General features: G+C 39.0%; 1 protein-coding gene across 1 annotated transcript in view; it reads right to left on the bottom strand.

Annotated features, from left to right (window-relative positions):
- The window catches only part of TOR1AIP1 (torsin 1A interacting protein 1), a 49,614-nt gene extending 36,493 nt beyond the window's left edge, over positions 1-13,121 (bottom strand). Inside the window, exons 1-3 of the mRNA XM_065880444.1 lie at positions 12,644-13,121; positions 10,870-10,944; positions 4,943-5,002 (exon numbers count right to left, since the gene is read on the bottom strand). Of these exons, the coding sequence (XP_065736516.1) occupies positions 4,943-5,002; positions 10,870-10,944; positions 12,644-13,121 (613 nt within the window). The remainder of the gene's footprint in view (positions 1-4,942; positions 5,003-10,869; positions 10,945-12,643) is intronic.
- Between the last annotated feature and the right edge of the window lie 484 nt (positions 13,122-13,605).

Below are 13,605 nucleotides of genomic sequence, written 5' to 3'. Positions count from 1 at the left end.
AGTTGTTGATTTTTCAGTTGTCAGTTTTTGACTTGTTATTAGGCTGAAGTGGTGACTTCCAAGCTCCTTACACGTGGAACCAAAAAGTTTTCCTCAATAATTTTATTTATTTATTTACGGCTGCATGGGGTTTTCGTTGCTGCGTGCAGGCTTTCTCTAGTTGCAGCGAGTGGGGGCTACTCTTCATTGCAGTGCGCAGGCTTCTCATCGTGGTGGCTTCTCTTGCGGAGCATGGGCTGTAGGTGCATGAGCTTCAGCAGTTGTAGCAAATGGGCTCAGTAGTTACGGCACACGGGCTTAGTTGCTCGGCAGCATGTGGGATCTTCCCGGACCAGGGCTTGAACCCATGTCCCCTGCACTGGCAAGCAGAGTTTTAACAACTGCACCACCACCAGGGAAGTCCCTTCCTCAATAATTTTTTGAATAAATGAATGAATGATGGGAAAAGGCTGAGATGTGAATTCCTCCTAAAATGAGAGGTTCCAACAACACCTAAGTGTAAGTCATGTAATACAGCAGCTGGGCTAAAGTTACAATTATATTAGGGCATTATGCTTTATATAGTTTAAAATTTATTTGGTGTAGCAAACTTTCTTTAAGGCTGAACTGATTTTTGAATCTGCGTTAATGGAAAGAAAAGTATGTTGAAGATTTATATTCATTCACCCAACTATCAGAAAAAATAAATTATACAGTAATCATCCTTTTTCATCCTTAATCATCCTTTTTCATCCTTTTCACCCTTTTTCATCCTGATACAATTTATTGTATCCTTAATCATCCTTAATCATCCTTAATCATCCTTTTTCATCCTTAATCATCCTTTTTCATCCTTTTCATCCTTTCATCCTTTTTCATCCTTTTTCATCCTTAATCATCCTTTTTCATCCTTTTCATCCTTTTTCATCCTGATACAATTTATTTCCATAATACTTTTGAAGTTCCAGGTCAATTTGTCTAGAGCCAATTAACTAATAATCAGTCCATATACCAGGTTGCCTAAAATTCAATCTCCTTTTTTCTGTTTATGTTAGTGTTCTAATTAGCATGGGGGAGGATTTAAGAATTATTTTTTAACCAGCTTATATAACAGAGTTCCCCATTTACTTTAATACTTCTAAAATGTTATTATCATATTTGAAGTATTTAATTTATTTTTGAACACTTTCAAGACTTTTAATCTGTGTCTAAAAATCCTTTCTTTAGAATTCCATGTTCCTAACAGTAAAAATTTATCAGCACTATACAAGACATAAACAATAACTTGTCAAGCTAGGCTATCTTGATAACATCACTAAGAACAAAAAACGGTATTATTTTGTGCCTTACAATCCAGTAATATTTTATGAATTAGACAGCTTAAATAATAATAACTCTTGTACATTTGACAAGTAATCATCACTGTAATAGGCTTTCATCTCGACTGTATATACATTTTTAAACATGTTTCTCACTCTAGAAAATGAAACTCTAGAAACCCAAGTCTACCGATTTAGAATGTCATTCTGAAAATTATTTAACATAAAATGTCTCAAAGAGCCACAGTTAATGTGAGTGTTGCCTCTAATGTAAAGGAGTTTCTCATATTGCCTGAACTCTAAAGGTAAAAGAGTGACATTCTATTACAAAACAATTACAAGTATTGGCGATATTTGTAATTCTCCTTCCCCATTTTGCCTGCTATTCATCCTTCGAAATTCAATTCAAATGCCATCTCCATAAAACCTTCCTGACCTCTTCCAGAGTAGGGAACTTCTCTAGGATACCATATATATATACCACTATTTTAATACTTAAAACAATTTTCATTTTTTTAACCCAAGCTGCAGAAAATGTACAGATAAATATTCAGATACAATCTCATGGTGAATCAGCAGTATCTACAACTACATAGCTTTTAATTTCATTTTCCTCTTTTGTCATTCAGCTTCCTTTATTTTAAAGTTCTTGCCTGCTACATGTGGAAGGTTAGAGCATTAAAAAAAAATTTTTTTTTAAAAGGTATTACTCTTCCCTACACTCATGCAGAAACTTTAAGAAATTAAAATCCCATTTGGAGCAATAATACCCTTAATCAAAAAAAGTTATTAAATTATAAAAGCTGTGGCTTTTAGACAAATGGCAATAATTAAATGTGCTATTAAGGAGATGTCACTTTTCTAACAACTTCAACCAATTAGGAAAAGGTACTTTCAGAAGTCCCAGGTCTTTATGTCTGCTGTAAACGTAGACCACTTACAACCACTTTCTCTGGTGGGTGGAGACCATCCACTAACTGTATCACTTTCTGTTCACTTTCTTTTTCCTGGTCATCATTTTTAAGAAAAACACAAAGTCCCAGGTATATTTCTACTATAGACTTTCCTATTCCTAGAGACTTATGGAATGTGTTCGTGTGAGTAGTGAAGGGTACTCAAGGAAATATAAACTTCACTTGTGTTGTGTGAGACAAAGACATGAAGATTCAGAAATGAGACTATCATGCCTTCTCAAACAGAAGACTAGATAGAATACAGGAGAGTCACTGTGTCTCCTGTCTTTTGTGTTGTCAGGAAAACCTAGTATGGAATGTTGCAATAAATCTATGTCCAGACAAGTATGGAACTCTCTGAATTTACTTAGAACAAACAAATGCTAATTTGGGTGATATGCTGCGTTTATTTCTGCCACTGATAAAATCAGGGGTTGGCAAACTTTCTCCATCAAGGGCCAAATAGTAAATATTTTAGGCTTCTCTAGCCACATATGGTCTCTGTCATACATACACACACACATACACACACACACACACATATGTGTGTGTGTGTGAGTATAAAACATAAAAATCTTTTCTTAGCTCACAGGCTGTACAAAAACAAGACTGCAGGTCAAATTTTACTCAGAGGCTGTAGTTTGTGGACCCCTGCTATAGATACCTTCAAGAAAGGTACCTTTTAAGACTATTCAGTGCCAATCATGTTTTGGAGAACAGAGTGGGGCTGCAAGAAAAAGAGAATAAAGAATAGTTTGGAAGTATCACTAGTGCTCAAGCTCCATGAATAGCCATTTTATATACTCCAAGATGTAGGAGCATTACTATTAAAAAAAAAAAGAGGGTGTCATTCCCTATATTGATCTCACAGAAATTCCCTTTAAGCTGGAAAGCACTTTTTTAAAGTTAGTTTTTATTATAAAGTACTTATAGAAATGATTTCTAAATCTAGCATACAAAGAACATAAAAGGCTAGATTATTTCAGTTCCAAGTTCTCTTCTAATTAAGATTCTGTGACTTAAAAAAATTTTTTTCTAAGTTTTTAAATAGAGCATTTGAGAAACTGGTGGGTGAAAGTACACATGATAAGTTGCATACTACAAGGATCATTTTCAGTACCCAGACACTATAAATGCTGAAGTCTCTAAAAAAAATTAGCCTGAGCTTAAGTGAAAGAAATTTAAAACAAGCTGCAACTATTTCCAAAGAAAAATGAAGCTTCCCTCCTTTTGACTCATCTCCAAATTTAGAAAAGAACTGTAACCTAAGTCCAACCACAATCAATGTAAATTCACTTAAAGCCACAGATCTTGGTAGTTCATGTCTTACACCAAGGCAAACACTGAAAAGAATATAAACCACTTCAACAAACATGGCAAAGAACACTGAACTTACCTTGAAAAAGCTCAAATTCACTTTCTAAATCAAGGAAAAACCTTAATTGGTAAATTGATACCCTTTTCTCCCAATAGTGTAAACTTGACTGCTAGTAAAAACTAAAATACATGTTCTTATATTTTCTTACATGAATTTAAACAATAATATAACAAAAGACATAATTTTAGAGAGAATAAAAACCCAGGTGATTAAGAAAGTTTATGGTCATAAGGACACTGCCCCTCAAGCTGAGATAATGAACAAAGTAATATTCTCAAGCCAGTGACCAAATGAATGTACTCCTGTATTCTACTGATAATTAGACACCTCAAAGAGAACCTACAAGAATTAGAGATAAACAAACCTAATTCACTCATTTTAGTATTTCCATTTGTTTTATATGACGAATCTGCAAGAGAGATAGCAAGAAAATGATTAGAGCTGAAAAGGAAATGCATCATATGGTTCTTTACCACAGTTTCATCATCAAAACCTTAACAGATTTTTATCATTTATAACACTTAAAAGGACAGCCATCTATCAAAAAAAAAAAATCAACCGAATTCTTTTTTAAAGGGAATGATTGAGGAGTAGAAACCTCATGTGAAGATAAATAAGCTTCCTTTTTAGTTCCCACGATAAAGCACCCTTATGGGTCTGTAAACTCTAAAAATTAAGTAGAAGTAGACCTCTTGGAATGACATTACTAGCTTTCTTTCATAGTCATGAAATCAATTTAAGGGCAATACTCTTTTAAGGTTTTAGTCAAAAAGAAACTTAATTAAGGCAGGGAAAATTTATAGCCCTGAGCCACAAAGCCTCAGTCTTGAATTTTTTATTAGCATTATACTGGGAAGAATAAAAAGTCCCTGACCCTAATTTAAAACCATTTTGCTAACAAAAAGAATCATAGCAACATATAAGAAACAACCTCTTAAAAAAAATGAGGAAGTCCTTTATACACTTGTATAGAAAGACGTCTCAATATATTTTAAGTAAAAATAAATAAACAATAAGACAGTACAGAAAGGAGTATTTATTGGGCTAAAATTTGGGTTAAAAAAAGAGAGGAAAATATCATTTATACATGAATTTCCCTATATCTCCATAAAATACCTCTGGAAAAATACCTAAGAAACTGACAACATTAGTTGCCTCTGATGAGGAAACTGGGTGGGCAAAGGTCAGAAGGGGCAGGGAGACTTTTCATTGTATATTTCTAGAAACTTTTGAATTTTGAACCATATGAATACATGTAGTACCCTATTTAAAAATATAAGAAAGTTGAACCAACAGACAAAACAGTCTCTTACCAAATCTTGAGCTTCTTAGAGGGGGTCTACACAGGCCGATTACAGGATCTTTACTCACCACTAATACAGGAAGAGAAAACATTAAAAAAAATATATAAAATGTCAAACATATTAGATTTATTATACAATCATCTATTTAGTCAGCCAAGTTTTTTCTGAGCTCTCCATTTTGCTAAGTATGGGAATAAAATAGTGAACTAGAGAAAAGTTTCCTGCTATAAAAAATTTATGGACTTGACGGAAAATTTTGCAGTTTTTCTCACCAGACCATATTTGTATAACAAGAAAGGAATATCAAATAACACTCTTCTAAATTTCTCAATTAAGAACCAAAATCTGTACCACAGCACCAACTCAATTATCTATATCTACCCCATTTGTGGCATACCCTAATTGTGGATTATTTATGTCATATTTTAATTTGAGGGTTAACTTCCTGAGACTTAATACATTCCCTCCAATTATTTAACCTTGTGTGTGTTCAGGAAATGCAAACTCCAATTTTTAAAACAATGTTAATGTTAGCCAGGTTTCAGACTGTCTATGGTTCAATGGCATAGGGTTAATGAGGAAGCAATCCCATTAAATAAAATATTAATGTTAGCCTAGAAATCCAAGGTGTGTTTCCTCAAACAGCCTCACACAACATAAAATAAAATGCAATCTACATCTAAATGTGGGTTATATTATGCTCTGTTTCATTTGTTTCTATAAAAAAGCAGTATGTTTGGCTCTGTATGAGAAGTGCAAAAACCACATTCTGAACCAGCTATCCCTGACCCCTGCCATTACACTGGCTGCCTATGTTTGTTTTCACAAAACTGACCTAATCCAATTTCCCCTTTCCAGTATCAAGAAGAGAAATCTTGAAGGGACACCCATTCATTTGTTCTAAAAATACTTACTGAGCGTGATTTTGTACATCTTCAAGACAGAGATGTAGAGAAACAATTAAATTGACTTTGTGTAGCTCAAAAACAGAGAACTAAGATCAAGAGAAAGTTACAGCAAAGTAGCTTTTAGTTCAATAGTAAAACGAAAAACAACCAAATTAAGTGTTGTCTCCAAAACAGAATGGAGAGTGAGGGAGTGATTTCCACATCACTGCAGATGATCAACAATGCACAGATACATGTTAACAGAGGGACACCTACACTGATAGAAACTCTGAGTAGATGACTTCCCTAAATCTTCCAGTTCTAAGAGTCTATGAAATATTATCAGTTGTTAGAATTTCACATATCAGGTATTTAGAACTTATATAAGCAGCTTTAAAAAGAAATCTTGTACATGTCTGTTACTCTTATTATTACAACTACCTTCCTCTTTTTCTCCTCTGTATTCCCATCCTTTTCAGGTTTAATTAAAACCTAAAACTTAACTTACTCTATAGACATCAATTACTATTTCAGTCCCCATCTTTTCATTTGAGCTTTTCTTGTATGCTCTACCATATATATAGCCCTATGTAAGATACTTGAAATACTTGAAGGAGACAGAGTAGCCCAGAGAGGTATTAGAGAATAAAATAACAAGTACCCTTCTTTAGTAGCAATCTCCTTCCTTTGTCTGCTGCTTTTGCTCACCACTGCACCCCCAGGCTCTAGAAAGGGGCCTGGTATAAAGTAGGTGCTCTATAATATCTGGAGAATGAATGAATGTTGTAACTACAGGAGCCAAAGAATCAAATGTTCATGACAAAATAGAAGGTATTAAAAATATTTAACTATAATTATTTAGCCAGAAACCATAACTGTTAAAAATACTTAACTTTAGGAAAAGTAAATGAAATTTTCCTACTGTATTTTTAGATTATGAAATTAGTTTCATGAAAGGGATGAACCTGGCCATAGAAGAAGTCATACAGATATATGTGGACTGAACTGACTGAACAACCTAATGGCTATTTCAACATGAAAATAATGCAATTCTGAAACTTCAAACATTAAGCAGAGTTTAAACCATATTCCTATTCTAAACTAATACAATCAACATTTTTTCACAACTTCAAAAACAGGATGACAAATGATGTAGTTGTCTTTACTAGGTTGTTTTAGAAAGTGGCCCCTTGCTTTAGGTCATTAGTTTTAAGGACATTTTTGGATAAAGTTCTCTCAGACCACACCACTGGCCCTATACACAATTATGGCACAATTTTGAATACCAAAGTTAAACTGAAAGTCTATGATTCTACAAGAAGGAACGGACTATCTTTTTTCTTTTTTAATTGATGTATAGTCGATTTACAATGTTGTATTAAGTTTCTGGTGTATAGCAAAGTGATTCAGTTATATATATATATTCTTTTTCATATTCTTTTCCATTATGGTTTCTTATAGGATACTGAATATAGTTCCCTGTGCTACACAGTAGGACTTTATTGTTTATCTATTTTATATATAATAGTTTGTATCTGCCAATCCCAAACTCCTAATTTATCCTTCCTCCACCCCCCTTGCTCCTTTGGTAACCATAAATTTGTTTTCTAAGTCTGTGAATCTGTTTCGTTTTTGTAAATAAGTTCATTTGTATCATATTTTAGATTCCACATATAAGTGATATCATATAATATTTGTCTTTCTCTGTCTGACTTCATTTAGTATGATAATCTCTAGGTCCTTCCATGTTGCTGCAAATGGCATTATTTCATTCTTTTTAATGGCTGAGTAGTATTCCTGTGTGTGTATGTGTGTGTGTGTGTGTGTGTGTGTGTGTGTGTGTACACATATACATATACACACACCACTTCTTTATCCATTCAGCTGCTGATGGACATTTAGGTTGTGTCCATGTCTTAGCTACTGTAAACAGTGCTGCTATAAACATATGGGTGCATGTATCTTTTCGAATTAGAGTTTTCTCTGGATATATGCCCAGGAGTGGGATTGCAGGATCATACGGCAACTCTATTTTTAGTTTTTTTAAGGAACTTCCAAACTGTTTTCCATAGTGACTGCATCCATTTACATTCCCTCAAACAAGGAAGGGCCTACCTTAAACTTGCACTTAAAGCAGTTTTCCATCAAAGTTGACTCCTGTTTAAATAATTCCTCTGCTAGAAAGACTTTATAACCATTCATTTAATGACTTCCCTAAACTCTTTCTCCTTTTATTAAGAGGAATGATACAGGAGCATGCCAAGTGCTAGATGCAGTATAATTTTTAAAAGCACCTTTTAGAGTAAGAGAACCCCGAGTATCTCAAGTCTCCCAAAGATGCACATATCCTTATTTCTAGTTATACTGTAGCACAGTATGATATCGATATATTCCAGGTAATCTATGCATGAGTTCCATCGATCTATCATCTATACTGGGAAATGTTTTGTCTTTTCCATTACCAACTATAGCATAAGCTTCTTGAGAAAAAAGAAATGCTTAAGCAAAATTTTATGAACTTCACATCTCCTGTAAAGTGCTGTGAGGAAAAAAACCCCACCTTATATCTGTATGTTTTACTGTGTACAAACTGACTTGGCAAGTACTATATCATTTTTGCAGTGGCCTTGTGAGTTAGGCTGGGTAAGTCATACAGATAAAGGCCTGAGGTTCAAGGTGAGTAGCTAATTCAACCAAGGTCCAGTGCTCTTTCCACAATATTATGCAGCCATGTACCTCAACAGCAGTCCTTAAATACAGGCCTAATGTGAACTCCAAAAGACTGTACGAGACATTCTATTTTATAATCGTTTTATAATGGTCTATAGGCTGGTGCTCAACAGTCTTAATTACATCAATTTACTTAACTCCATAATTTTTAGAAATTTACTGTAGATTTTAAAAATGAGAGATTTTTGTTTCTCCCAGTATAAGGGACATGAAATTAAATCTCCCATAAATAAAATTTCAAGGATATGGTTTTTCCACATGGCCTAGAAGGACTTCCCTGGTGGCAGAGTGGTTAAGAATCTGCCCGGGGCTTCCCTGGTGGCACAGTGGTTGAGAGTCTGCCTGCCGATGCAGGGGACACGGGTTCGTGCCCCGGTCCGGGAGGATCCCATGTGCCGCGGAGCGGCTGGGCCCGTGAGCCATGGCGGCTGGGCCCGTGAGCCATGGCCGCTGAGCCTGTGCGTCCGAAGCCTGTGCTCCTCAACGGGAGAGGCCACAACAGTGAGAGGCCCGCGTACCGCAAAAAAAAAAAAAAAAGAATCTGCCTGCCAATGCAGGGGACACGCGCTCGAGCCCTGGTCCTGGAAGATCCCACATGCCACAGAGCAACTAAGCCCATGTGCCACAACTTCTGAGCCTGTGCTCCAGAGCCCACAAGCCACAACTACTGAGCCTGAGTGCCACAACTACTGAAGTCTGTGTGCCTAGAGCCCGTGCTCTGCAACAAGAGAAGCCACCGCAATAAGAAGCCCACGCACTGCAACGAAGGGTAGCCCCTGCTCACCACAACTAGAGAAAGCCCACGCACAGCAATTAAGACCCAACGCAGCCAAAAATAAATAAATAAATCTTAAAAAAAAATGGCCTGGAAAATCTGTTTATAGCACCTATCACTCAAAGCATTTTTCTAAGGTAGTTTATAATCTTAATACAGTACCATAGGCTATTCAAGGAATTAAGCATAAAGGGTGTGTTATTTGGAACTGAACTTGAACCAGATATTTATTCATTCTAAACTGAGAACAGAACAGTTTAAATTATAAGGAATAATCTTATTAGAAGCAATGGGTAAGGAAAGAAGTCAGGATTTGCGTTTAAAAATAAAAAGCCAGAGATGATCAGTTTCAATAGCTACAATCATTTATTGCTGTGGACTTTCCTAATATCAAAAAAAGCAAACTGAAAATAAATGGAACTAAAAACCAAAGGATGTTATGCGTAATGACAACTTAATCCTTTCCCTTGCTTTTGAAAAGAGTTTAAACAGGTTTTAAAACATTAAGTAGACTATCAAATGTACCCTATTGTCATGTTACATTGATACTAAGATGCAAATATTTTTACACTTTAACATCTCTGAAAGTGGGATGTATCATAAAATCTAAGGCATATTACAGTTTAATTGGCAGCATTTCTTCCTTCTAGGTGGTACATAAAACAATGACAGTATATCTTACAACTGATGAGATCTTAGATTTGATGAAATATATTATCAAACTGAGATCGACCATATTGTGTCATGATTTTACAATGCAGACCATTTAATCCATTTTATTTTATTTATTTATTTTTGGCTGCATTGGGTCTTCATTGCTGCGTGCGGGCTTTCTCTAGTTGCGCCGAGCTGGGCTACTCGCTGTTGCGGTGCGCGGACTTCTCACTGTGGTGGCTTCTCTTGTTGTGGAGCACCGGCTCTAGGTGCGCGGGCTTCAGTAGCTGTGGCTCACGGACTCTAGAGCGCAGGCTCAGTAGTTGTGGCGCACGGGCTTAGTTGTTCCACGGCATGTGGGATCTTCCCGGACCAGGGCTCGAACCTGTGTCCCTGCGTTGGCAGGAGGATTCTTAACCACTGCGCCACCAGGGAAGCCCTTAATCCGTTTCAAATGGAAAGTAGTGTGACATATTCATTCATTCAACACTTAACAAGCTTTACTGAGTAGTAATTATTACACGGGACAGTGACAGTGAGGTACTTGGGGCAAATGAAAGGGCTTTGGAGAAGACAAATCTGGGTCTGAATTTGGCTCAGTTACAAGCAAGTAATCTTAGAGAAAAGTTAGCTACTCTGAGCTCCAGTTTTCTCACCAAAAAATGGGTACATCTATCCTGCATAGTTATGTGAATGAATTAACATACACCAAGTATGTGCCCTGTCTTTTCTTGACACATCCTACTATTGCTTAATTCAATAAAAACCTATAAAGAAGATTCACTGAAACCCTGAATGAGGTATGATCTGCAACCCTTGATAGACCAGGCTACCATCTATACATAAAAAAAGCAGCCACGTAAGGAAAACAATAAACTCACTCTTCTTACCTGGAGTCTGTGTTCTCCTGATAGTATTCTTTGAGACAGTTGGGCTTAAAACAGTTTGTGAAGGTGGTTCATCCTCTAAAGAAAAGATATGACAATTCTAAAATTCAGAATATGTGAACTGAGTAGAGATTATGTATATTAACAGCAATATATAAACAGAAATGCAAGTAATTCATCCCTTCAGAAATGTGTTATTAGGTTTATCAAAACTTAGGAATTTAACTAGCCAGAACTACTCTTTAAGACAATATAAAAATAAACTATTCACCAATGATGCTTTACAACAAAATTACATTACTTTAGAAAATTTAAAAGATGGGCTAAAGCAGAAGAATGAAAAACGTGTAGATCCTTATAGATTTACTAAAATAGAAGTATATCCTTTATGTGTTAAAAAAAAATTAGCTTATACAACTGCACCAGCCTGTGTGGGAGAGTCAATACAATTTAACATATATATTTTTTGCCTTCTAAAGCATTCTTCCAGATATTGGAGATACAGAATGAACATAAGCACGGAAGTATAACGTGGTCCTTCAAATACATAAATATATATGTAGGGTCTTTGTCTTCAGAAGTTGACAATCTTAAGAGAGATAAAACTAACATATATATGGGTTAAACTGTCTTGAATTGCTACTCCCAATACTAATTTACATTATCTTTAACATAGTTTCCAAAATCAACACATCTTCCAATGTGGCAGCACGTGTTAGGTCGTAAATGTGCAGCCTATTACTCTGCTCTAAACTGAAAATCCACCTCCTCTTCATCATATCCATCAAAGGTCTATCACTAACTATGTAATTCCATTATGATTCAAATCCCCTGATTTTACCTCATAGGTGCCCTACGGGGAGCCAACATGAAACTTCATCTCTGACTCAGTGTTAGATGGGGAGAGGGGGCAGGGTGGGAGACGATGGACTAAGGGAGTTGATTCATCTGTGACTTTCCTAAAACTATACAATCACCTTGTCAGTATCCTTGCGGCCCATTCAGACGACAACTAATTAAAAGTCTTGCTTTGTCTGGCTACTAGTTAACCATTGACGGTCCCCAACATGCAAATTTTTGCCAGAGACCACCACACTCTAGAAAGAGCGATCAGCTCAAGTTTATCAGGCACTGGGAAGCTTCAAGTTCAGGATAACTGCCTTACCCTATTTCGGTGTAAGTATTTGGGTGGGCCCTCAAATCAATTAATCAACTACACTTGTTCTCAAAACGGCCACTCACAAAATTCCCCTCCCTCTCTCCCCACCTAGGCAGTGATGGAGAAAGACTGGAAGGTTAGATGAGAACCAAAATTCTCAGCTAGGGACTTCTGGCCTCTGAGAGTTAAAGGAGGAAATGGAACTGGCTTTGGTAGAAACATCCGCAGGACAAAGAGAACCGATATGAAACCCAGCCCGGAGTGATTCAGTGTCCCGCCTGCCGCCTAACTCGCCGTCCCAACGTGCAAGCCTGCAGAAAAGAGGCAATCCTGACACCCCTAAATTGATGCCCAAGGATGCACGCGGCTCCACGGCTCTGCTCAAGTAGCTCCGCACGACTGCCTTCCCTTCCAGTGCCCCCGCCCCTGCCGCTTTCCCGCCAGCGGTCGGGGCGGACCGGGCGTCGGGTCGCACGCCCATCCGGGCGGAGAAGCCCCGAGGGGGTGAGGTCCAGAAAGGCACACGCCCGGCCGAGGCGCACACGCCCTCTGCGCGCGCACGCTCGCGGCACTCCCTCCCTGGCTCGGGGCTGAGACTGTTACCTCTGTCGGCCTCACCTTCGGATAAATGGGAGTCCCGTAATCCTCTCCGGGTCGTAACCGGAGACGGCTGCAGCGGAGGCGGCTGTGAGTGCTGCTGCTGCTGGAGGCGAGCAGCCCTTCGCGTCTTCATCTCGGCTTCCTGGAGTCGCGGCTGCCTCCGCTGCCGAGACCGAAGGTAATAGGAGCGTTCTCTCACTTCCTCTTTCGCCGAATCGGGCCGGAACTCTTCTGGCGGAATTTGTCTTCCCACCGGGGCCTTTTCTTTGGCCGCCCGGGGCTCGAAGTCGCCGTACACTTCGGGCGGCTCTTCTGAGAACCTCACTTCCCGCCGGCCGTGGCGCGACGGCGTAGGAGTACCATACGCAGGCGCGTCACTGCCGCCGCCATTTTGAGGGGCGAGCCGGGGCCTCGCCTCCCGTAGCGGAGCCCTGGGCGTGACGTACAGCCCCCATCCTTCCTTCTCCGGCTCCGCCCGCCACCCCTCGCCTGCCATAGTTGTTGACGTAGCTTGAGTTGATCGAGAAGGTGTTTTGGAGGGCCTGTAGAGTCTCTCGCCGTTGGTGGCGATGGTTTTTCGGGTGTTCGGCAGTGGTGTCGACGGTCAGGGAGGCAGTTGAGAGTCGCTGGGGCTGCCGCCTGCGTCGTCGCTGCTGTGCTGCAAACCCGCCTCTGGGCCCATCGTGTGTTCTGAGGGCTGTGGGAGAGGCAGTGCCTGTGCTGGGTCAGCTGCCGCGGGTCACTCCCGCCTCCTGGCTGAAGGCACCAAAGAGGAGGAGAAGAGGGAGGAGGACGTCGCTGTCCTCAGCCTTCAGGGAGGGAAGGAGGGGACGACGGAGAAGAGACCACTGGTTGGGCGGAGTGCTGGTACTCAGCCCGCTGCTCCTGGCAACTGTTGCCGGCACGCAGGAGACGTCCGGCCAGTCCCCCAGTACCGAGAACCTGGGAAAGGCGGAGTGGAGGGGAAGTTTCGGTCCTCA

This window comes from Phocoena phocoena, chromosome 1, assembly GCF_963924675.1.
Source record: "Phocoena phocoena chromosome 1, mPhoPho1.1, whole genome shotgun sequence".
In the NCBI taxonomy this organism is placed as follows: Eukaryota; Metazoa; Chordata; class Mammalia; order Artiodactyla; family Phocoenidae; genus Phocoena; species Phocoena phocoena.
Note: the sequence above shows the minus strand (reverse complement) of the source record. Positions and strands in the feature narration are given on the sequence as shown.